Raw genomic sequence first — 23787 nt, forward strand, 5'->3', positions numbered from 1 at the left:
ATTTACCAGACGTGAGGTATAAATGGAGTCAATGGAAGGGAAGATAGACACAAAAAGCTGGAGTAACACAGCGGGTCAGACAGCATCTCTGGAGAAAAGGAATATGTGATGTTTTGGGTCGAGTCAGGGGGATAGGGGTGGGGGAGGAAAGGGAGATTGGGTTTGGGTTCTGAGGTGGCTGATGTGGGAACTGCAGATTCCTCCATCAGTAAAAGTCGGAGGTTCCAGGATGGGATGTGTGGTGGTTGTTTTGGGAGATGGTGCACACTTACAGTCAATGTCGCACCAACACATTCTGCAAAAGCCTCCAAATTCACTGGCAGGAGAAGCGAGCCCAGTGTCCGTATCCTCTCCCAGGCCAGCATTCCACCACTGATGACCTTGCTAGTCTTTATTTAACTTGCCGTACCTGATGTGTATTCCCAACATCCACAGTGCTTTGACTTTTGTATTTGGTAAACAGTGTGACAGACTCGGAGAGTAGTGCTGCATGGAGGTGTGTGTGTGTGCACATCCCGAGGATGATTAGGGCAACGTATAATGAACTTTTGCAGGCTCTGGGCCTGTACTCCCTGGAGTTTAGGATGAGAGGGGGTGGGGGGGGGGGGATCTCATTGAAACTTACCAAATAGTAAAAGGCCTGGATAAAGTGGATGTGGAGAGGATGTTTCCAATGGTGGTAGAGTCCAGGACCAGAGGCCATACCTTCAGAATAAAAGGGTGTATCTTTATAATGGAGAGGAGGAATTTATTTCATCAGAGGGTGGTGAATCTGTGGAATTTATTGCCACAGAAGGCTGTGGACGCCACGTCATTGGGTATTTTTAAAGTGGATATTGACAGATTCTTGATCAGAACGGGTGTGAAAGGTTATGGGGAGAAGGCAGGAGAATGGGGTTGAGAGGGAAAGGTAGATCGGCCATGATTGAATGGTGGAGTGGACTTGATGGGCCGAATGGCATTCTGCTCCGATGACTTAGGAACTCATAAGCATTGGTTGTGATTGCAAATGTGCTGAGAAAAAGCCATTAGACGTTTGTAAAATTACTAGACCAAGTGGACCCATTGGGCCCAAACCTCTCCTGCATTGGTGCAGCACCCTCTCCTCCCCCCCTCCCCCCCCCCATCCCCCTCCCTCCCACCTCCCCCTCACTCCATCCCCCTCAACCCCCCCCTTAACCTCCCTCCTCCCCTCCCTCCCTTCCCCCTCCCATGGAAATAGATTTAAACTTTAAAATGTGAATAACTTAAAAAATATAACACTGATTTCAATGAAACTTCTTCCATTAGCACCAAATGGACGATGGTGAGTAAGGTGGGCCTAAAATTGTCGCGCCATTTTGGCTGTGGTTCAGGAACAAACAAACAAACAAACGAGAGTTTCAGTATATAGATGAGAGATGTGCATGTGCAAGTTTTTTACATAGAGAATGGTGGGTGTGTTTTTGACATAGAGAATGGTGACTGCTGAGGGGGGCAGTGGCAGATACTGTATTGGCATTTAAGAGGCTTTAAGATAGGTGTAGACATAAAAACAGCTTTTTTTCCACGAGTAGTAGCTCTACTCAATAACCAAAAGTCTGTAGTCTCTTTTTGCTGTGGTTTATTTCACTCACATGTTTAAGGGATTTAAGGGATTAAAAGTACCATTAGCAAATTTGCAGATGATACAAAGCTGGGTGGTAGTGTGAACTGTGAGGCAGATGCTATGAGGTTGCAGGGTGACTTGGACAGGTTATGTGAGTGGGCGGATGCATGGCAGATGCAGTTTAATGTGGATAAGTGTGAGGTTATCCACTTTGGTGGTAAGAATAGGAAGGCAGAGTATTATCTGAATGGTGTCAAGTTAGGAACAGGGGACGTACAACGAGATCTGGGTGTCCTAGTGCATCAGTCACTAAAAGGAAGCATGCAGGTACAGCAGGCAGTGAAGAAAGCCAATGGAATGTTGGCCTTCATAACAAGAGGAGTTGAGTATAGGAGCAAAGAGGTCCTTCTGCAGTTGTACAGGGCCCTAGTGAGACCGCACCTGGAGTACTGTGTGCAGTTTTGGTCTCCAAATTTGAGGAAGGATATTCTTGCTATTGAGGGCGTGCAGCGTAGGTTTACTAGGTTAATTCCCGGAATGGCGGGACTGTCATATGTGGAAAGACTGGAGTGTCTAGGCTTGTATACACTGGAATTTAGAAGGATGAGAGGAGATCTTATCGAAACGTATAAGATTATTAAGGGGTTGGTCACGTTAGAGGCAGGAAACATGTTCCCAATGTTGGGGGAGTCCAGAACAAGGGGCCACAGTTTAAGAGTAAGGGGTAGGCTATTTAGAACTGAGATGAGGAAAAACCTTTTCAGTCAGAGAGTTGTGAATCTGTGGAATTCTCTGCCTCAGAGGGCAGTGGAGGCCAATTCTCTGAATGTATTCAAGAGAGAGCTGGATAGAGCTCTTAAGGATAGCGGAGTCAGGGCGTATGGGGAGAAGGCAGGAACGGGGTACTGATTGAGAATGATCAGCCATGATCACATTGAATGGCGGTGCTGGCTCGAAGGGCCGAATGGCCTCCTCCTGCACCTATTGTCTATTGTCTATTGTCTATTGCAACTGGACCATCCTATCAACAATTATAGAACAGTCCTGAGCTACTATCTACCTCATCGGGCTATCTTTAATAGGACTTTATTGGACTTTATCTTGCACTAAACCTTATTCCCTTTATCCTTTATCTGTACAATGTCTATTGTCTAAACTGTAATGTTGTAGGCTTAATGTTTTATCGCACGTTATCATATGGCCAACATGTTGAGAAAACCAAGGCAAAGGTCAACACTCGGAACAATGTCATCGAAAAACTGACAAACAGTTCATTTGGAAGTGACCCAACACCAATCCGCACAGCAGCCCTGGCGCTCTGTTTCTCAGTGGCAGAATATGCAAGCCCCGTCTGGAGCCGCTCTCAACATGCATGCAAGGTAGACTCTGCATTGAACACTGCCTGCAGGAAAATCACACGATGCCTGAAGCCGACAAAGGTTGAACATCTGTACGAGCTGGCTGGCATCGACGAATCATCTCGAAGACGTGATCGGGCAGCTGCAGTAGAACGCTTCAATACGGACACAGACCCCCCCATCACCCCTTGCACAATCACCAACATGCCAAGAAATGCTTGAAGAGTCGGAAAACAGCTTCATGGAACTAGAGCCAACGGTGTCAGATAACAAAACCAAACAACAGATGGCTCCAGGACACCACCTGCCTTATACTACCTGGAAAGCCCTAAGCCGCCTCCGCACTGGAGTGGGGCGTTGCGGGCTCAACCTGAAGAAGTGGGGCTTCTCGGACTCTGACAAATGCAACTGTGGAGGGGTACAGACAATGGCCCACCTGCTGACTTGCGGCGGAGAGGCATGCACTGCGGACGATCTCCGCAGAGGCACAGGTGTGGCACTGGCTGTGGCAAAGCGATGGCAGAATGTCGTCTGACACACGAGCGAATAATGTTTTAATGTTTTATGCTTTATTCTCAATTGTTTACTGTATGTTCGTGTTGTTACTTGCGAGCGGAGCACCAAGGCACATTCCTTGTATGTGTACATACTTGGCCCATAAACGTATTCATTCATTCACATTGGGGAACAGAGGGATACGGATCATGTGGAGATTAAGTTGGCATCATGTTCAGCACTGATATTGTGGGCCAAGAGGCCTGTCCCTGTGCTGTACAGTTTTATGTTCTCACCCTGGTTAGTTGGTGAAGCGAGGTAAGGAGCAGTATGTCAGGTACAGTGGGAGTGAAGTGTACAGGAAAGCGGGCAATGCCAGTGGATAAAACCCAGGATGGGTGACCTTGGCACAAGAAACAGTGGCACAGCGGTAGAGTTGCTGCCTTACAGCGCTTGCAGCGGGAGACCCGGGTTCGATCCTAACTATGGGCGCCGTCTGTGCGGAGTTTGTACGTTCTCCCCGTGACCGCGTGGGTTTTTTTCCGAGATCTTCGGTTCCTTCCCACACTCCAAAGGCCTACAGGCATGTGGGTTAATTGGCTAGGCGTATGTGTAAATTATCCCTAGAGTGTGTAGGACAGTGTTGATGTGCGGGGATCGCTGGTCGGTGCACGGACTCGGTGGGCCGCAGGGCCTGTTACCGTGCTGTATCTCTAAACTAAACTAAACTGGAATCTTCGACCGGCTGCAACAATCAATCTCCATCGGTTGGTGTGTGTAAGGGTTGTGCAAGATACGTGCAGTGTCAGGTTCCGGCAGGAGAGGAGGGGAACGGACCAGTTTCAAACTGTTGTAACGTAGGAAAGACGCAGTGCAACTTTAAACTTAGTCCCGGCTTCAATAGAGCGTGGAACCGTTCGGTCCAACATACCTACACCAACCAAAGTGTCCCATTTACACTAGTCCCACCAGACTGTGTTTAGTCCATATCCCTCTAAGCCTATCCTATCCATGTCCCTATGTTTCTTAAACGGTGCGATAGTACCTCCCTCAACTACCTCCTCTGGCAGATCGTTCCATGCACCCACCATCTTTTGTGTGAAAAAGTCACCCATCAGGTTCATAGGGTCAAAAGTGATAGGAGTAGAATTAGGCCATTCAGCCCATCAAGTCTAGTCCGCCATTCAATCATGGCTGATCTATCTCTCCCTCCTAACCCCATTCTCCTGCCTTCTCCCCATAACCCCTGACACCTGTACTGATCAAGAACCTATCTATCTCTGCCTTAAAAATATCCACTGACTTGTCTTCCACAGCACTTCTGTGTCAAAGATTCACCACCCTCTGACTAAATTCCCATTTAATCTGTCTCCCCATCACCTTAAACCGAGGTCCTCATGTTCTCGATTCCCCTACTCTGGGCAAGAGATTCTGCGCGTCTACCCGATCTCATGATGAAATTGGTATTTCATTATGAATTCCCACCAGAAGAGGAAATAATTTCTTGCTGTTCTGGATAACTGCTATCAAACAGAATCATCTGTGACTTCATTGCCTTGCCGTCCGAACTCAAGTAAATACGGGCTTCATGTCCGTAACCCGTGCTCATTACAATCCCTATCAGAAAGTTTAGTGCAGGTGTTCAGAGTGGTGTTCAATGGTGGAACTGGAATGCTCAGAAAGAGCGGGTTAATTGGCTGGACCTGTTTCCACTCTGTATCACTCTCTGACTCTATAAGGTCAACACCCAGTCCCTAATGCTCCAGGGTATAAAGTCCGAGCATAGAAACATAGAAATATAGAAATATTAAAAATAGGTGCAGGAGGAGGTCATTCGGCCCTTCGAGCCAGCACCGCCATTCATTGTGATCATGGCTGATCGTCCACAATCAATAACCCGTGCCTGCCTTCTCCCCATATCCCTTGATTCCGCCAGCCCCTAGAGCTCTATCTAACTCTCTCTTAAATCCATCCAGTGAATTGGCCTCCACTGCCCTCTCTGGCAGAGAATTCCACAAATTCACAACTCTCTGGGTGAAAAAGTCCCTTCTCACCTCAGTTTTAAATGGCCTCCCTTTTATTCTAAGACTGCGGCCCCTGGTTCTGGACTCCCCCAACATTGGGAACAATTTCCCTGCATCTAGCTCGTCCAGTCCTTTTATAATTTTATACATCTCTATAAGATCCCCTCTCATCCTTCTAAACTCCAGTGAATACAAGCCTAGTCTTTTCAATCTTTCCTCACTAACACTAATCCCACTTATAGCACTTCTGACTTTATATATCTCTGGAGGAGATAGTTGAGGCAGGTACTATCGCAACATATAAGAAACATTTAGACAGATCCATGGATAGGATAGGTTTAGAGGGATATGGACCAAACGTAGGCAAATGAGACTAGTAGATGGGACATGTTGGTCGGTGTGGGCAAGTTGGGCCGAAGGGCCTGTTTCCACGGGGTATGACTCTCTGACTCTATACGGTCAACTCCCAGTCCCTGATGCTCCAGGGTATAAAGTCCTAGCCTACCCCTCCAGTCTCAGTAACGTCTGGTAAATCTCGTTTGTGCCCAATGCAGCTCCATGCCGTCCTTACATTGCGGGGCGAATAAAACTGCACGCAGTGCTCCAAACGTGACCTTATCAACGTCTTGTGCAGCTGTGTGGCTCAACTCTGGAAGACACTGTCTGAATAGAGCAAGCAGATTCAATGGCTCTTGAAATGGAGTTGGGTAACTACTTGAATAAGAAACATTCACAGGGCTGAGGAGAAAGGGAGTGAAGTGATTGAGAAGGCAGCAGGTTGTCAGGAGTTATAGACAATAGACAATAGACAATAGGTGCAGGAGGAGGCCATTCGGCCCTTCGAGCCAGCACCGCCATTCAATGTGATCATGGCTGATCATTCTCAATCAGTACCCCGTTCCTGCCTTCTCCCCATACCCCCTGACTCCGCTATCCTTAAGAGCTCTATCCAGCTCTCTCTTGAATGCATTCCGAGAATTGGCCTCCACTGCCTTCTGAGGCAGAGAATTCCACAGATTCACAACTCTCTGACTGAAAAAGTTTTTCCTCATCTCCGTTCTAAATGGCCTACCCGTTATTCTGTTATGGGGAGAAGGCAGGAGAATGGGGTTGAGAGGGAGAGATGGATCAGCCATGATTGAATGGCGGAGTAGACTTGATGGGCCGGATGGCCTAATTTGCTCCTATAACTTATGAACATATGACAGAGTTACATTGTGCTCAGAATCCTTCTGATAGGTTTGTGCAGTGCTCCACTGCAAGGCTGCTGTCTTTTTAGTTTAGTTTAGTTTAGTTTAGTTTAGAGATGCACCACGGAAGCAGGCCCTTCGGCCCACCGAGTCCAGGCCCACCAGCGATCACTGCACACTAACACTATTCTACACACACCAGAGACAATTTACCAATTTGCCAATTAGCCTACAAACCCGTACGTCTTTGGAGTGTGGGTGGCAACCAGACCCACGCAGGTCACGGGGAGAATGTACAAACTCCGTACAGGCAGCACCCGTAGTCAGGATCGATCTTGGACCTCTGGCGCTGTAAGGCAACAACTCTCCCGCTGCGCCACCGTGCCGCCCTGCCTTTCCTACATTTTGGACCAGAGTAGCATTCTCTTTACGTGTGGGACAACCTTCCTAATTTTTTTTTGTTTGGGTGTCGTGAGGAAGCTCTCATACCCCATTCCCAGTCCCTGCGTGGTTGGTCCTTGCTTACAAACTTCAACTTCTGTGCCATTCGGTCTGTGTGGAGTGTAGGGCCGGAGCTGTGGGAGAGAGTGACTTGCAGTCATACGTGCCCTGAGTCATTTGACTGGGCACCCTGCCATGCCCAAGGATTAATCATTGTCGTTGTGCACAGAACTGAGCAGAAATGGCCTTGTCTCAGACCGAGCAGTTTAAATAACATTTGGACAAGCACATGGATAGGATAGGTTTAGTGGGCCAAGGGCCAAATGTAGGCCGGCGGGATTAGTGCAGATGGGCAGGTTGGGCTGAAGGGCCTGTTTCCATGCTGTATGACTATGACCTGGGGTAGGAGATGAATAAGGAATGGGGAATGAGTGGGGTAGCTACCCTAAACTGGTTGCCTTGTGTGAGATTACAGCAAATGGGTTTGCTCTGTCTTCAAGAAGCGATTTGAAGATTCTGCAGAGCAAGATTATGCTGGAATGAAGGTACCAGTTAGGTAGAGAGGCAGGGAATGCTTTTTCACTTATTCTTAAGAGCAAAGGTATCATCCTACCAACGACTAGTGAGCAGTTCTGAACTACTGTCAAACTCATTTGCGACCCTCAAACTATTTTTGATCAGACTTTACAAGCTTTATCTTGCACTAAACGTTAGGCACATTTACTCCCTTCATCATGCATCGGTACACTGTGACGGCTCGATTGTAATCATGTACTGTCTTTCCGCTGACTGGTTACCACGCAACAAAAGCTTTTCACTGTACCTCGGTACAGGAGACAATAAACTAAACTCAACTCAACCCTTTGAAGATCTTCTGTGACTGATGCGAGACTTAAAACAATATTGCCGTTTGTCTCCTTGCCGACACAGACTGAGCTGCTGAGTATTTCTAGCGTTTTGTTTTAATTTCAGATATGAGCAACTACAGATTTTTATTTTCCTATGGTTCTGGGAGGTATTGAACAGATGTGTTCAAACTTCTATGGGATCACATTCATAGGTTCCCCAAGTCCACGGCAGAAAAGAGAGGGCACCTGGATTCTGATAGAATAAGCCATTTTCAGTGGCAGGAGAGTGAAACACAGTTTAGTTTAGTTTAGTTTAGTTTAGATACAGCAAGGAGACAGGTCCTTCGGCCAAACCTGCCCACGTCAACCAACATGTTCCTTCTGCATTAGTCTCACAGGGGCGCTGCGGTGGAGTTGCTGCCTTACAGCGAATGCAGCGCCGGAGACCCGGGTTCGATCACGACTACACATTCTGTCTGTACGGAGTTTGTACGTTCTCCCTGGGACCTGCGTGGGTTTTCTCCGAGATCTTCGGTTTCCTCCCACACTCCAAAGGTTAGTACAGGTTAGTAGGTTAATTGGCTTGGTAAATGTAAAACTTGTCCCCAGTGAGTGTAGGATGGTGTTAATGTGTGGGGATCTCTGGTCGGCACGGACCTGGTGGGCCGAAGGGCTTGTTTCCGCACTGTATCTCTAAACTGAAAACTAAACTAAACCTGTCCAAATGTTTCTTAAACATTATAATAGTACTGCCTCAGCCACCTCCTCCAGCAGCTCGTTGCATACGTCTATCACCCTTTGTGGAAAAAGGTTACCCCTCACGTTCCTATTAAATCTTCCCCCCCCTCCTCCCCCCCTCACTTTAAACCTACGTCCTGTAGTTTGGCCAAATGAGGCCTTTGATCAGTAGGAACCTCCAGCAACAAAATATCTCCCAAGAAACACTGACTACCCCTCAAAAGGCTACTGTAGTAAAGTTGGAAGACAAGGGAGAGTAGATAGAGGTTCCTAATAAACCTTTAAATGTTTGGCATTTTTTTGCAAACGTTTTGGCTATAGTCCCGAGATAGGCATTAGTTGTAACTCAGAAATAGTGAGACTATAGTCATAGAGTCATTCTTGGCCACACCGAACAACATGCCTCATCTACACTAGTCTCACCTACGATGCGTTTGGCCCATATCCATTTACCTGTCTCAATCTTCCTTAAGCATTGCAACAGTACCTGCCTCAACTACTTCCTCTGGCAGCTCGTTCCATACACCCACCACCTATGGTGTAAAAAAATTACCTCAGGTCATTATTAAATCTATCCCCCTTCATTGTTAAACCTATGTCTGGAATGTACAGAAGTACTGAGAGATGGCAGGTTAGTTTTCAGCACATAGGCTAGTCTTGCTCTCGTGGCATTTGAAGGAAACAGCATAAAAAGATGCACTGAATCCATCCCTCAAATAAAAGGGCATCATCACAAGCTGGTAAGCGCAACCTATAAAAGCATTCGGTGGCATCAAGGCACCTACTTGTTTCAGAGCCAAAATTAGAACGTGTAGAAGAGGAAAGGAGACATACTGCAGCTACAGAGCCCGGTGACAGACGTATGGCTCCGGATTTTGAAACATAGAAACATAGAAAACAGGTGCAGGAGTAGGCCATTCGGCCCTTTGAGCCAGCACTGCCATTCAATATGATCATGGCTGATCATCCAAAACCAGTACCCAGTTCCTGCTTTTTCCTCATATCCCTCGATTACATTAGCCCTAAGAACTCTCTTGAAAACATCCAGTGAATTGGCCTCCACTGCCTTCAGTGGCAGAGAATTCCACAGATTCACAACTCTCTCATCTCAGTCCTAAATGGCCTCCCCTTATTCTTAAACTGTGACCTCTGGTTCTGGACTCCCCCAACATAGGGAACATTTTTCCTGCACCTAGCCTGTCCAATCCCTAAAGAATTTTACGTGCTTCATCCTTCTAATTCCAGTGAATATAAGCTCGCTGGAAATTAGAAGATTGAGGGGGGATCTTATAGAAACTTACAAAATTCTTAAGGGGTTGGACAGGCTAGATGCAGGAAGATTGTTCCCGATATTGGAGAAGTCCAGAACAAGGGGTCACAGTTTAAGGATAAGGGGGAAGTCTTTTAGGATCGAGATGAGAACGTTTTTTTTCACACAGAGAGTGGTGAATCTGTGGAATTCTCTGCCACAGAAGGTAGTTGAGGCCAGTTCATTAGCTATATTTAAGAGGGAGTTAGATGTGGCCCTTGTGGTTAAAGGGATCAGGGGGTATGGAGAGAAAGCAGGTATGGGATACTGAGTTGGATGATCAGCCATGATCATATTGAATGGCGGTGCAGGCTCGAAGGGCCGAATGGCCTACTCCTGCACCTATTTTCTATGTTTCTATAGCGTGTAAATTACCAAAGTGACGCTCAGCTCTCTCAGAATTCGGGATCTGTTCATCTTTTACAACACTTAACGGACCCCATGATTGAGTCTAACCAGTGCCTGTGGCTCAGTCTGATTTAAACCAGCATCTGCAGTTCCTTCCTACACATTTCGTCTGTGGAATTCAGAACAGGAAACCCCCTGCAATCAGCATTGCTGAGATGCCCATCAGCCGACAAACAATGCCACCTGGATTGGGGGGCGGGCAGATCTACTGGTTTATTTTGTCTCCTTCCTCATGCTCCCAGTGACTAATGAATAATTGTGTGGCAATGTCTGCTGCAGTTGCTCAACACTGTAATTCACAGAAAAACATTCATCATACGTGATGAATCAAGCAGGTGGCAAAGAGTGGTGGCTATTGCCCGGTTCAGTTTAGTTTATTGTTGCCTGTACCGAGGTACAGTGAAAAGCTTATTCACAAAAATGCTGGAGTAACTCAGCAGGTCAGGCAGCATCTCAGGAGAGAAGGAATGGGTGACGTTTCGGGTCGAGACCCTTCTTCAGACTTCTTCAGAAGGGTCTCGACGGAGGGCGTGCAGCGTAGGTTCACTAGGTTAATTCCCGGAATGGCGGGACTGTCGTATGTTGAAAGGCTGGAGCGATTGGGCTTGTATACACTGGAATTTAGAAGGATGAGGGGGGATCTTATTGAAACATATAAGATAATTAGGGGATTGGACACATTAGAGGCAGGAAACATGTTCCCAATGTTGGGGGAGTCCAGAACAAGGGGCCATAGTTTAAGAATAAGGGGTAGGCCATTTAGAACGGAGATGAGGAAGAACTTTTTCAGTCAGAGAGTGGTGAAGGTGTGGAATTCTCTGCCTCAGAAGGCAGTGGAGGCCAGTTCGTTGGATGCTTTCAAGAGAGAGCTGGATAGAGCTCTTAAGGATAGCGGAGTGAGGGGATATGGGGAGAAGGCAGGAACGGGGTACTGATTGAGAGTGATCAGCCATGATCGCATTGAATGGCGGTGCTGGCTAGAAGGGCTGAATGGCCTACTCCTGCACCTATTGTCTATTGTCTATTGTCTATTGTCTATTGAAACGTCACCCATTCCTTCTCTCCTGAGATGCTGCCTGACCTGCTGAGTTACTCCAGCATTTTGTGAATAAATACCTTCGATTTGTATCAGCTATTTTCTTACACTACAGTGAAAAGCTTTTTGGTTCCTGCTATCCAGTCAGCGGAAAGGCAAAACATGATTACAATCGAGCTGCCCACAGTGTACAAATACAGGATGAAGGCAATCATGTTCAGGATGCTTTCATTAATGGGAGAGTCTAGGACTAGAGGTCATACCCTCAGAATTAAATAATGTTCTTTTAGGAAGGAGATGCAGAGAAATGTCTTTAGTCAGAGGGTGGTGAATCTGTGGAATTCTTTGTCACAGAAGGCTGTGGAGGCCAAGTCAGTGGATATTTTTAAGGCAGAGATAGATTCTTGATTAGTACAGGTATCCGAGGTTATGGGGAGAAGGCAGGTGAATGGGGTGAGGAGGGAGAGATAGATCAGCCGTGATTGAATGGCGGAATATACATGATGGGCCGAATGGCCTCATTCTACTCCTATTCCTTATGACCTATAGTGCAAGGTATAGGAAGTGAGGCAGGTTCTATTGCAATGTTGAAGAAACATTTAGAGAGATCAATGGACAGGGCAGGTTTAGAGGGATATGGGCCAAAAGCAGGCAGGTGGGATTAGTTTGGATGGGATATGTTGGTTGGCGAGGGCAAGTTGGGCCAAAGGGCCTGTTTCCCTGCTGTATGGCTATGACTATAAAGTCCTGTAAAGATGGATAAAAGACAGTCCGAGGGTCTTAGATGAGGTAGATGGTAACCCAGGACCGCTCTCTAGTTGGTGATAGCATGGTTCAGTTTCCTGATGACAGCTGGGAAGAAACTGTTTCTGAATCTGGTGGTGTGCGTTTTCGAACTTCTGAACCTCTTGCCCGATGGGAGAGGGGAGAAGCGGGAGTGGCCAGAGTGAGACCAGTCCTTGATTATGTTGGTGGCCTTGCCAAGGCAGCGTGAGGAGTCAATGGAAGGGTGGTTGGTTTGCGTGATGGTCTGGGCTGCGTCCACAACTCTCTGCGATTTCTTGCAGATGTTGGAAGATGAAGGCAGTCTTCTTCTTCTTTCATGTCCATCATCCATGTTTCAAATGTTACATCATTGTCATCTTCCATCCTGAAAAGGGCGCAAGCTTCCGGTGACAATCAGTGGGAGCCATCACTTGTACAATAACTGATGATGGTAGCAGAATTAGGCCAAGACACATCCAGTTTCCAGCCCCGCGACATGGACACTTCTGCTATGGGGACGTGAAGGCGGTGGCCATTAAAACACTGAGCAGGGTAAGATCAACACTAAGGAGTGAGCAACTGAATGTTGCTACTGCTGGAAATCCTCAGCAGGTCAGGCAGCATTTGTGGGAGAGATAAAATTGAGATAATGTTTCAATCAACTTCATCCTAATAATTCTAATGAACGCTCTTAATTTAGTTCAGGAAACAGGCCCTTCAGTCCACCAAGTCCATGCCGACCAGCGATCCCGCCCACTATCGCTATCCTACACACACTAGGGACAATTTACAATTTTACCGAAGCCTACAAACCTGGTACATCTTTGAAGTGCGGGAGGAAACCGGAGCACCTGGGGAAAACCCACGCGGTCCCAGGGAGAACGTACATACCGACAGCACCCATGGGCAGGATCGAACCCGGGTCTCTGGTGCTGTAAGGCAGAAACTCTACCGCTGCGCTACCGCGCTGTCTCCAGACTAATTAACTATCAGTGTGACCCAATTATGGAAGCAGAATGGGACACACGGCAAACTCCGTGCAGACAGCATCAGTGGTCAGGATCGTCTCCGGGTCTCTGGCTGTGTACGGCAGCAACTCTACCGCTGTGCCACTGCGCCGTCCTGATGAACATGAGACATGCGCTGTGTCTCTCTCTCCGCAGATGCTGCCTGACCCACCATGTACTTCTGGCACTTTTTAGCTTTCCAGCAACTGGAGGGGGGGGGGGGGGGGTTCATTTCCATTGGGAATTATTATTCATGGCCGTCATGCAGCGACCCTCTGTGGCTCCGGTTTCAACATACTAGGAGCACAGAGAACCAGCTGGGAACAGACATCGCCACCTCCTCAATTCACTGTCGCACCGAACACCACAGCCCCACCCGGCTCGGACATGCCCCGCAAAGAGTGGGTCGCCCTGAACCGGCTCCATACAGGGGTCGGCCGGTTCAACGCCAACATGCATCGTTGGGGGTTGCGTTCATCAGCAGCCTGCGTGTGTGGAGCAGACCAGAAAACAGCGCAGCTCCTCAGTTTCGACTGCACTGTCCTCCGCCCCCCTGGTGGAGGGGTAGACCTCATGGCCCTCGACAACAGCACATTGCACTGGCTCCAGCGCCTGGAGGGCGTTACATAACTTCTGCTGCCTCAAATGCAAGAAGAAGAAGATTATTCATGGTTTAGATGGGCCAAATTTGACACCATACGGGGCATAGCAGCCTGTTTGAAGGGCACTCCATCCACAATCACCCACTCATTCCTCCACCTACGCACAGTAGCAGCAGTTTGTGTCATGTACAGGTTGCACTATTTAAGATTTTATTATGGGGTGAGTTGGAGTAATTCTCGATTTATTATTGGAGTTGCTGGTGAGGCCGGGGGTGAACTTGCTGTGCCCTGTATTGGTCATGCAGGCAATAATGATAATAATAATAATATCCTCAGATTATTATGGTCTGAATGTAGAGGGAGGTGCACGTGACTCACTATCGGGTCATTACTAAATCAGAATGATTATTCCATGCCTGGTGCATATAACAATTAAATACTTGACTCTTTCATCAATACTCAGGGAGCTCGATACCACACTGGATACAGCAGTCCTTTTATTAGGCGCCCCATGCACAACCTTTCATTAGTTCATAAGTTGTAGAAGAGGGATTAGGCCATTCGGCCCATCAAGTCTACTCCGCCATTCAATCATGGCTACCTATCTTTCCCTCTCAACCCCATTCTCCTGCCTTCTCCCCATAACCCCTGACACCCGTACTAATCAAGAACCTATCCATCTCCACCGTAAAAATATCCACTGACTTGGCCTCCACAACCATCTGTGGCAATTAAATCCCCAGATTCATCACCCTCTGACTAAAGAAATTCCTCCTCATCTCCTTTCTCAAGGTACGTCCTTTTAGTTTCAGTTTAGGTTATTGTCACGTAGATATATGATAAGGGAATCATGTTTAGACCAAGGTAAAGCCAGTAAGGTCCAATCAAAGACTGCATTCAGCACTGCTCTCTAGTTGTGGTAGGATGATTCAGTTGCTATTCAGTGATTTTATTCTGAATCCCCTTTATAGACAATAGACAATAGACAATAGACAATAGGTGCAGGAGGAGGCTATTCGGCCCTTCGAGCCAGCACCGCCATTCAATGTGATTATGGCTGATCATTCTCAATCAGTACCCCGTTCCTGCCTTCTCCCCATACCCCCTGACTCCGCTATCCTTAAGAGCTCTATCTAGCTCTCTCTTGAATGCATTCAGAGAATTGGCCTCCACTGCCTTCTGAGGCAGAGAATTCCACAGATTCACAACTCTCTGACTGAAAAAGTTTTTCTTCATCTCAGTTCTAAATGGCCTACCCCTTATTCTTAAACTGTGGCTCCTTGTTCTGGACTCCCCCAACATTGGGAACATGTTTCCTGCCTCTAACGTGTCCAACCCCTTAATAATCTTGTACGTTTCGATAAGATCTCCTCTCATCCGTCTAAATTCCAGTGTATACAAGCCTAGTCGCTCCAGTCTTTCAACATATGACAGTCCCTCCATTCCAGGAATTAACCTAGTAAACCTATGCTGCACGCCCTCAATAGCAAGAATATCCTTCCTCAAATTTGGAGACCAAAACTGCACACAGTACTCCAGGTGCGGTCTCACTAGGGCCCTGTACAACTGCAGAAGGACCTCTTTGCTCCTATACTCAACTCCTCTTGTTATGAAGGCCAACATTCCATTGGCTTTCTTCACTGCCTGCTGTACCTGAATGCCTCCTTTCAGTGACTGATGCACTAGGACACCCAGATCTCGTTGTACGTCCCCTTTTCCTAACTTGACACCATTCAGATAATACTCTGCCTTCCTATTCTTACCACTAAAGTGGATAACTTCACACTTATCCACATTAAACTGCATCTGCCATGCATCCGCCCACTCACACAACCTGTCCAAGTCACCCTGCAACCTCATAGCATCTTCCTCACAGTTCACACTACCACCCAGCTTTGTACCATCTGCAAATTTGCTAATGGTACTTTTAATCCCTTCGTCCAAATCATTAATGTATATTCTAAAGGTATGTCCTTTTAATCTGACTCCACTGACTCCTTCACTCCATTCACTGACCCCACTACCAACGCATTGTTGGAGTGAGTGCAAGTTGAACTCGCACTGGCCTCTATTAGTAATAGCCAAAAACATGTTAATGATTTCTTCCTCCTGTTACCTTAACAAAGGCCATTACACTTTAAGGTTTACTCATTTGCCACTAATATTGCACGATGCAGTTTGCCCCTTCTGAATCAATTTCACGAGCCTCCGTCCTCATTAACAGAGTCATGGAACATTGAATAGGACAGCACAGTGTTTGTGCAAAACATGATACCCAGTTCAACTGAACTCAGCTGCCTGTGCATGACATGCTGCCAGCAGCAGCAACACAGCAGAAAAACATCACGTCTCGTAGCTCTGCTTATAAAAGCTTGTACCTGTATAAAAGAAACAGCAGAAATCAGCGCTGCAACTGACAAGCTGCTAATGCATTTAAACGCATTAGCGCTATTACAATTAAACACTACAACCACAAATAAACTTAGAACTACATAGACTATTGTTGTTATTATTGCACTATTATTGGGGGTTTTTTGTGTGTACGTATGTGTGCGTGTGCTCGTGTGTGTGCGCGCGTATATATATATATATATATATGCATGCTCTATATACGTATGTGTGTGTATATGTGTGTGTACATGTGGGTATGTGTATATATATACACTGAACTTTTTTGTTTTTCTCGTTTACTATATTGTTTACAGTGTTACTGTGTTTACATATTCTGTTGTGCTGCTGCAAGTAAGAATTTCATTGTTCTATCTGGGAAATCTATATACTAAAATTCTCGTTTGTTATCTTGTTTGTGACTGAATTTCAGCCAAAACGGTACACGACAGCGCGACAATTCTAGGACCACCTTACTCACCATTGTCACTTTAGTGATAAGGCGCGTAGTTTTATTGAAATCGGTCTTATATTTTTTTAAGTTATTCACATTTTAAAGTTTAAATCTATCTCCATGGGGGGGAGGGAGGGAGGAGGGAGAGAGGGAGGGGGGGGAGGAGGGGGGTTGAGGGGGATGGAGTGTGGGGGGGGGAAGGGGGAGGGGAGGGAGAGAGGGGGAGGGGAGGTGGAGAGGGTGCTGCACCAATTCAGGACAGGTTTGGGCCCAACGGGTCCACTTGGTCTAGTATCATCTGAAATCATCATCATTGGTCCAAAAGCGCTCACCAAATCCACCCAAAACATCATCCTCAACATTGATGGTCTCCCAGTATCCACCTCACCTCACATCCGGAATCTTGGAATCATCCTTGATCAAACCCTCTCCTTCGACAAACACATCAAACACATCACAAAGACAGCCTTCTTCCACCTCAAAAACATTGCCCGTCTCCGTCCATCCCTCTCCTCCACAGCTGCAGAAACCCTCATCCACGCCTTCATCACCTCCCGTCTGGACTACTGCAACAGCCTCCTCTATGGCGCACCCTCAAAAATCATCAATAAACTTCAATACATTCAAAACTCCGCTGCCCGTCTACTCACACACACCTCGATCCGTGACCATATCACCCCCGTCCTTTATAAACTCCACTGGCTCCCCATCCCCCAGAGAATCCAGTACAAAATCCTCCTCATAACCTACAAAGCCCTCCATAACCTGGCCCCATCCTACCTGACCGACCTCCTCCACAGGCACATTCCCACCTGCACCCTCCGCTCTGCCGCTGCCAATCTCCTATCCCCCCACATCCGGACTAAACTCAGATCCTGGGGGGACAGGGCTTTCTCCATCGCTGCTCCCACCCTATGGAACTCACTACCCCAAACCGTCAGAGACTCCCCCACACTCACCACATTCAAAACATCGCTGAAGTCTCACCTGTTCAGTACTGCCTTCAACCACTGAAGGTCACCTCACCTTCTGTCTCCTTTCTCTGTTCATTTATTTATTTACTTATTTATCTATTTATTAATTTCCCTATGTTCTCAAAATCTCTGTAAAGCGTCTTTGAGTATATGAAAAGCGCTATATAAATAAAATGTATTATTATTATTATTATTAGTATGGCAATAAAACGCTCTTGAACACTCTTGACTCTTGATCCATATCCTTCACATTCCCTGCACGTTCATGTGCCTATCTAAAAGTCTCTTGAATGCCACTATCGTATCTGCCTCCACCACCACCCCTGGCAATGCCTTCCAGTCCCCCACTATTCTCCGTGTCACAAAAACATGCCTTGCACATCTCCACTGGACGTTCCCCGTCTCCTTATGGCTATGCCCTCTGGTGTTGGACATTTCCACCCTGGGGAAAAGGTCTGACTGTCTACCCTATCTATGTCTCTCATAAGTTTGATCTACTTCTATCAAATGTCCCCTCAGTCTTCGAGTCCAGTTTACTTCAGTTCCATTCAGAGATACAGCGAGGAAACAGGTCCTTCGGCTTTCCGAGTCCGCATCAACCCAATGATCACCCGTGCACTAGTTCTATCCGACACACTGGGAACAATTTACAGAAGCCAATTAACCTGCACGTCTTTGGAATGTGGGAGGAAACCGGAGCACCCGGATGCACCCGGATGTACCACACCAGGTTACAGGGGGGAACGCGCAAACTCTGCACAGACCACAGTCAGGATTGAACCCAGGTCTCTGGCGCTGTAAGGCAGCAATTCTACTGTGCTGCCCTGAATTAGGAAATGTCATAGAAAGTTGGGGTCCAGCATGAATGTGCCAGCTGAATTGTATTCTGGTTTAATAGCAAGAAGGGAAGCTCAGCCTCTCTCTGCATCGCCCTCCCAAGAAATGAAACATTGAACCACATAAGCTTGAGTCATTGGGTCAAGGAGTCAGAGAGCATGGACACAGGCCCTTCAACCCACAAACCCCATGCTTTAACCAAGTACCCCTTCACACGAACCCACTTGAATCTCCCCATATTCCCATGAACTCTCCCCAGATTACCACAGAAGGCTGTGGAGGCCAAGCCAATGCTTATATTTAAGGTGGAGATTGATAGATTCTTGATTAGTACAGAGGTTATGGGGAGAAGGCAGGAGAATGGGGTTAGGAGGGAGAGATCGATCAGCCATGATTGAATGGCGGAGTAGACTTGATGGGCCGAATGGCCTAATTCTGCAGCTATCACATATGAACATGAACATATGAACTACCAAGCATGAGTTGCTGGTGCTTCCTTTAAATGGCACTAACATGCGTTGATGGTGGTGTGAGTGAATGGTTGGAGACTGGGAGACCATCAAATGGTCTGTTATGTCCTGTATTGTGTCAAGTTTCTTGAGTGTTATGGAAGCTGCACTCAAATGGCAACAGAAGTGGATGGAGTGGGAAAGAAGGCTTATGGTATGCTTGCCTTCATAGGTTGGGGCATTGAGTATAAGAGTCAGGATGTCTTGATGGAGCTTCATCGGACTTTGGTTAAGCGCATATGAACTATTGTGTCAAAACACCTGCAATCTCCTCTCTCGATCTGAGGTGGGAATCAGAGGGAAGGAGACCTCATTGAAACTTACCGAATAGTGAAAGGCTTGGATAGAGTGGATGTGGAGAGGATGTTCCCACTAGTGGGAGAGTCTAGGAACTGAGGCCTTGGCCTCAGAATAAAAAGGACGTATCTTTAGAAAGGAGACGAGGGGGAATTTCTTTAGTCAGAGGGTGATGAATCTGTGGAATTCATTGCCACAGACAGCTGTGGAGGCCAGGTGAATGGGTATTTTTAAGGTGGATGATTGATAGATTCTTGATTAGTACGGGTGTCAGGGTGTCATGGGGAGAAGGCAGGAGAATGGGGTTGAGAGGGAAGGATAGATCAGCCATGATTGAATGGCGGATAGGGACTCGATGGGCCGAATGGCCTAATTCTGCTCCGTTGACATGAACCTATTGAACCTATAGACGGTGAGCTGGTTTTTTCTTGTTGAGCTGCTAGCGATCACGACAAAGCAGAGATTATTGCTCTGCTCCCAACTAATTCTGCTCCTATCACTTCTGGACTCATGAAGATGTGGAGAGGTGGAGCCACGCACTCAAAGGGTTAATATGACAAAGAGCCCAGACAGATTTGGTGGTGATGTGGTCGGCAGACAAGGGTGGAACCAGTCATGGGTTGTCATGCAGGGAAATGCCTGCCGAGGTTTGCCCTGGCCTTTAACCATATAACCATATAACAATTACAGCACGGAAACAGGCCCATTCGGCCCTACCAGTCCACGCCGACCACTTTCATATCATCATCATATATATACAGCCGGAAACAGGCCTTTTCGGCCCACCAAGTCCGTGCCGCCCAGCGATCCCCATACATTAACACTATCCTACACCCACTAGGGACAATTTTTTTTTTTACATTTACCCAGCCAATTAACCTACATACCTGTACGTCTTTGGAGTGTGGGAGGAAACCGAAGATCTCGGAGAAAACCCACGCAGGTCACGGGGAGAACGTACAAACTCCTTACAGTGCAGCACCCGTAGTCAGGATCGAACCTGAGTCTCCAGCGCTGCATTCGCTGTAAAGCAGCAACTCTACCGCTACGCTACCGTGCCGCCCTGACCTAGTCTCATCTACCTGCTCTCAGACCATAACCCTCCAATCCCCTCCCATCCATATACCTATCCAATTTACTCTTAAATAATAAAATCGAGCCTGCCTCCACCACTTCCACCGGAAGCCCATTCCACACAGCCACCACCCTCTGAGTAAAGAAGTTACCCCTCATGTTACCCCTAAAGTTTTGTCCCTTAATTCTGAAGTTATGTCCCCTTGTTGGAATCTTCCCCACTCTCAAAGGGAAAAGCCTACCCACGTCAACTCTGTCCGTCCCTCTTGAAATGTTAAAAACCTCTATCAAGACCCCCCTCAACCTTCTACGCTCCAAAGAATAAAGACCCAACCTGTTCAACCTCTCTCTGTAGCTTAAGTGCTGAAACCCAGGCAACATTCTAGTAAATCTCCTCTGTACCCTCTGTGCAAAGAAATCGCGGTGAGGTGCTAGGCAGTTGCCTGTGCTCCAGAAGATGACAGCCTATCTGGCCGACCTGCGCAGGTGAGTGTCGGACTGTGCTCTGAGCTGTGCTCTCATCCAGGTGCGGCTGCAGCCACTGCCGTGAGCTGGTTGTGACCACCACTCCATGGATCCAACACTGCCCTGCTCCGGCTTTTATCGTTCTGATGTCACCCATTCCATTTCTCCAAAAATGCTGCCTGACCCGCTGGGTTACTCCAGTACTTTGTGTGCTATCTTCGGCATGAATCGGCATCTGCAGTTCCTCCCCACGCACAGAAAACAATACAAACTCTGAAAATGATGCCAAAACCTGGCAACTCTTGTATATTGTCTCGGTGGACTATTTCTATGCACTTTGTACTTAATCTAGGATTGGGCTTATGTGCAGGAATACTTTGCTGAACTGTGTGCAAAAATAGAATTACACTGTACCTTGGAACAGGTGACAATGAAGGACCATTGGACCATTGAGCATAGTTTTCCGTCAAAGAATAACATGCAGTGAGCAATCTATCAGGGTGGAATATGAGGCGGTGAGGGTGGAAGAAAGACTGGATAGACTCGGCTTGTACTCGCTGGAATTTAGAAGATTGAGGGGGGATCTTATAGAAACTTACAAAATTCTTAAGGCGTTGGACAGGCTAGATGCAGGAAGATTGTTCCCGATGTTGGGGAAGTCCAGAACAAGGGGTCACAGTTTAAGGATAAGGGGGAAGTCTTTTAGGACCGAGATGAGAAAACATTTCTTCACAGAGAGTGGTGAGTCTGTGGAATTCTCTGCCACAGAAGGTAGTTGAGGCCAGTTCATTGGCTATATTTAAAAGGGAGTTAGATGTGGCCCTTGTGGCTAAAGGGATCAGGGGGTATGGAGAGAAGGCAGGTACAGGATACTAAGTTGGATGATCAGCCATGATCATATTGAATGGCGGTGCAAGCTCGAAGGGCCGAATGGCCTACTCCTGCACCTATTTTCTATGTTTCTATGTTTCTAATTGGTTAATTTCCTCTCTACATCCCAACGGTGAAGCACGGACAAGTTTAGCGTTGGTTAAGGCAGTGCTGACAAATACTAACCTGGATAGGGTGAAGGTGGAGAGCATGTTTCCACTGGTGGGAGAGTCTAAGGCCAGAGGCCATAGCCTCAGAATTAAAGGATGTACCTTTAAAAAGAAAATGAGGAGGAATTTCTTCAGTAAGAGGGCTGTGAATCTGTGGAATTCATTGCCACCGACCGCAGTGGAGGCCGTAATTTTAAGGTGAAAATTGACAGATTCTTGATTAGTTCGGGAGTCAGGGGTTATGGGAAATGGGGTTGAGAGGGGATGATAGATCAGTCATGATTGAATGGCGGAGGAGACTTGATGGGCCGAATGGCCTAATTCTGCTCCTAGAACTTCTGAACTTAAGAATTTATGAACTAACCAATGCCTTTCTTTCTTTCTTTCTCTCCCTCTCCCTCTCCCTCTCCCTCTCCCTCTCCCTTTCCCTCTCCCTCTCCCTCTCCCTCTCCCTCTCCCTCTCCCTCTCCCTCTCTCTCTCTCTCTCTCTCTCCCTCTCCTCTCTCTCTCTCTCTCTCTCTCTCTCTCTCTCTCTCTCTCTCTCTCTCTCTCTCTCTCTCTCCTTCCCTTTGCTTTTCCCTCTCCTCTCTCCTTCCCTACCCCTCTCCCTCTTCCTCTCCCTCCCCGCCTCCTGCAGGCTGCCCATGAGCACGGTTTTCCAGCTGTACAGCTCCAGGATGCCAAACATTGGGTTCCAGAACCTCCCCCTCAACATCTACATTGTGGTCTTCGGAACAGCAATCTTTGTCTTCATCCTCAGCTTACTGTTCTGCTGTTACTTAATCAGGTAAGAGATGGCTTCAGTGTTGGGTGGGGTGGGGGGGATTCTCGATTCTAGACAATGCGCATTAACACACACTAAAACCCTCACCAGGACCCTCAGCAAGTAATATTTGACTCCAGGCCCTGTGGTGAAATTTGGACACAGAGTTAAATTCTATGGAGTGTCAGCAGGGAATTTTGAAAGCAATTTTGAAGAGACCATGGTGGATATTGTAATCATTGTAATTTGTAATCTCGTTCATTCCTGGAAAACTCAGACACCCATGAATGAAGAAGACCATAAAAAGAAAAACTTTTTCACACAAAGTGTGGTGGGTGTATGGAACAAGCTGCCAGAGGAGGTAGTTGAGGCTGGGACTATCCCAGAGTTTAAGAAACAGTCAGACAGGTGCATGGATGGGACAGGTTTGGAGTGTAGCTGGGACATGTGGGCAAGTTGGGCCTAAGGGCCTGTTTCCACACTGTATCACTCTATGACTCACAGTGGTGGACACTGCCCGGTCCATCAATTGATCTCCCCACCATTGAAGAGACCTCTAAAAAGCAGCCAGCATCATCAAGGATCCTCACCACCTCTGGCTATGCTCTCATTCCACACCTGCCATCTGGAAGAAGGCACAGGAGTCTGAAAACTGTGAAGAAGGAACAACTTCTTCCTAACACCTATCAGCCTATCAACACTACAAACGCCAACTAACCTCTGAACTGCAAACTGTCTTGGATGCACTCGGGACTTCAGGCTTTTGTTTTGTTTTGCACTAATTTTGTGGAGGGTTTTTATTGAACTTTTTTTGGTTTTGTTTTATCAATTGAGTGCTTTGTGCAAAGTACCTGTTGTGCTGCTGCAAGTAGTGTTTTCAATGTTCCGTTTAGGTACAAATGAGAGTTGAATGTTCTTGACTCTCTTGTTGAACTGATGAAGGTAGGTTTTGCACAAACAATGAGAACTGGAGCCAAGAAGTATTCTGGGGTGTGGTGGATCTGGAGCAGGTTCAGGAGGTGTGGAACAGCCAAGACATAAAGTGAACAGAGCACAAAACCCTAGAGTTGACAATTCTGGGCTGCACGGTGGTGCAGTGGTTAAGTTGCAGGTTCGGTCCCGACTACGGGCGCCGTCTGTACGGAGTTTGTACGTTCTCCCCGTGACCTGCGCGGGT

General features: G+C 47.1%; 1 protein-coding gene across 1 annotated transcript in view; it reads left to right on the forward strand.

Annotated features, from left to right (window-relative positions):
- The window catches only part of rnf24 (ring finger protein 24), a 142072-nt gene that overhangs the window by 62326 nt on the left and 55959 nt on the right, over positions 1-23787 (forward strand). Inside the window, exon 2 of the mRNA XM_078408219.1 lies at positions 22485-22634. Within this exon, the coding sequence (XP_078264345.1) occupies positions 22492-22634 (143 nt within the window). The 5' untranslated portion in view covers positions 22485-22491. The remainder of the gene's footprint in view (positions 1-22484; positions 22635-23787) is intronic.

This window comes from Rhinoraja longicauda, chromosome 1 (assembly GCF_053455715.1).
Source record: "Rhinoraja longicauda isolate Sanriku21f chromosome 1, sRhiLon1.1, whole genome shotgun sequence".
NCBI lineage: Eukaryota > Metazoa > Chordata > Chondrichthyes > Rajiformes > Arhynchobatidae > Rhinoraja > Rhinoraja longicauda.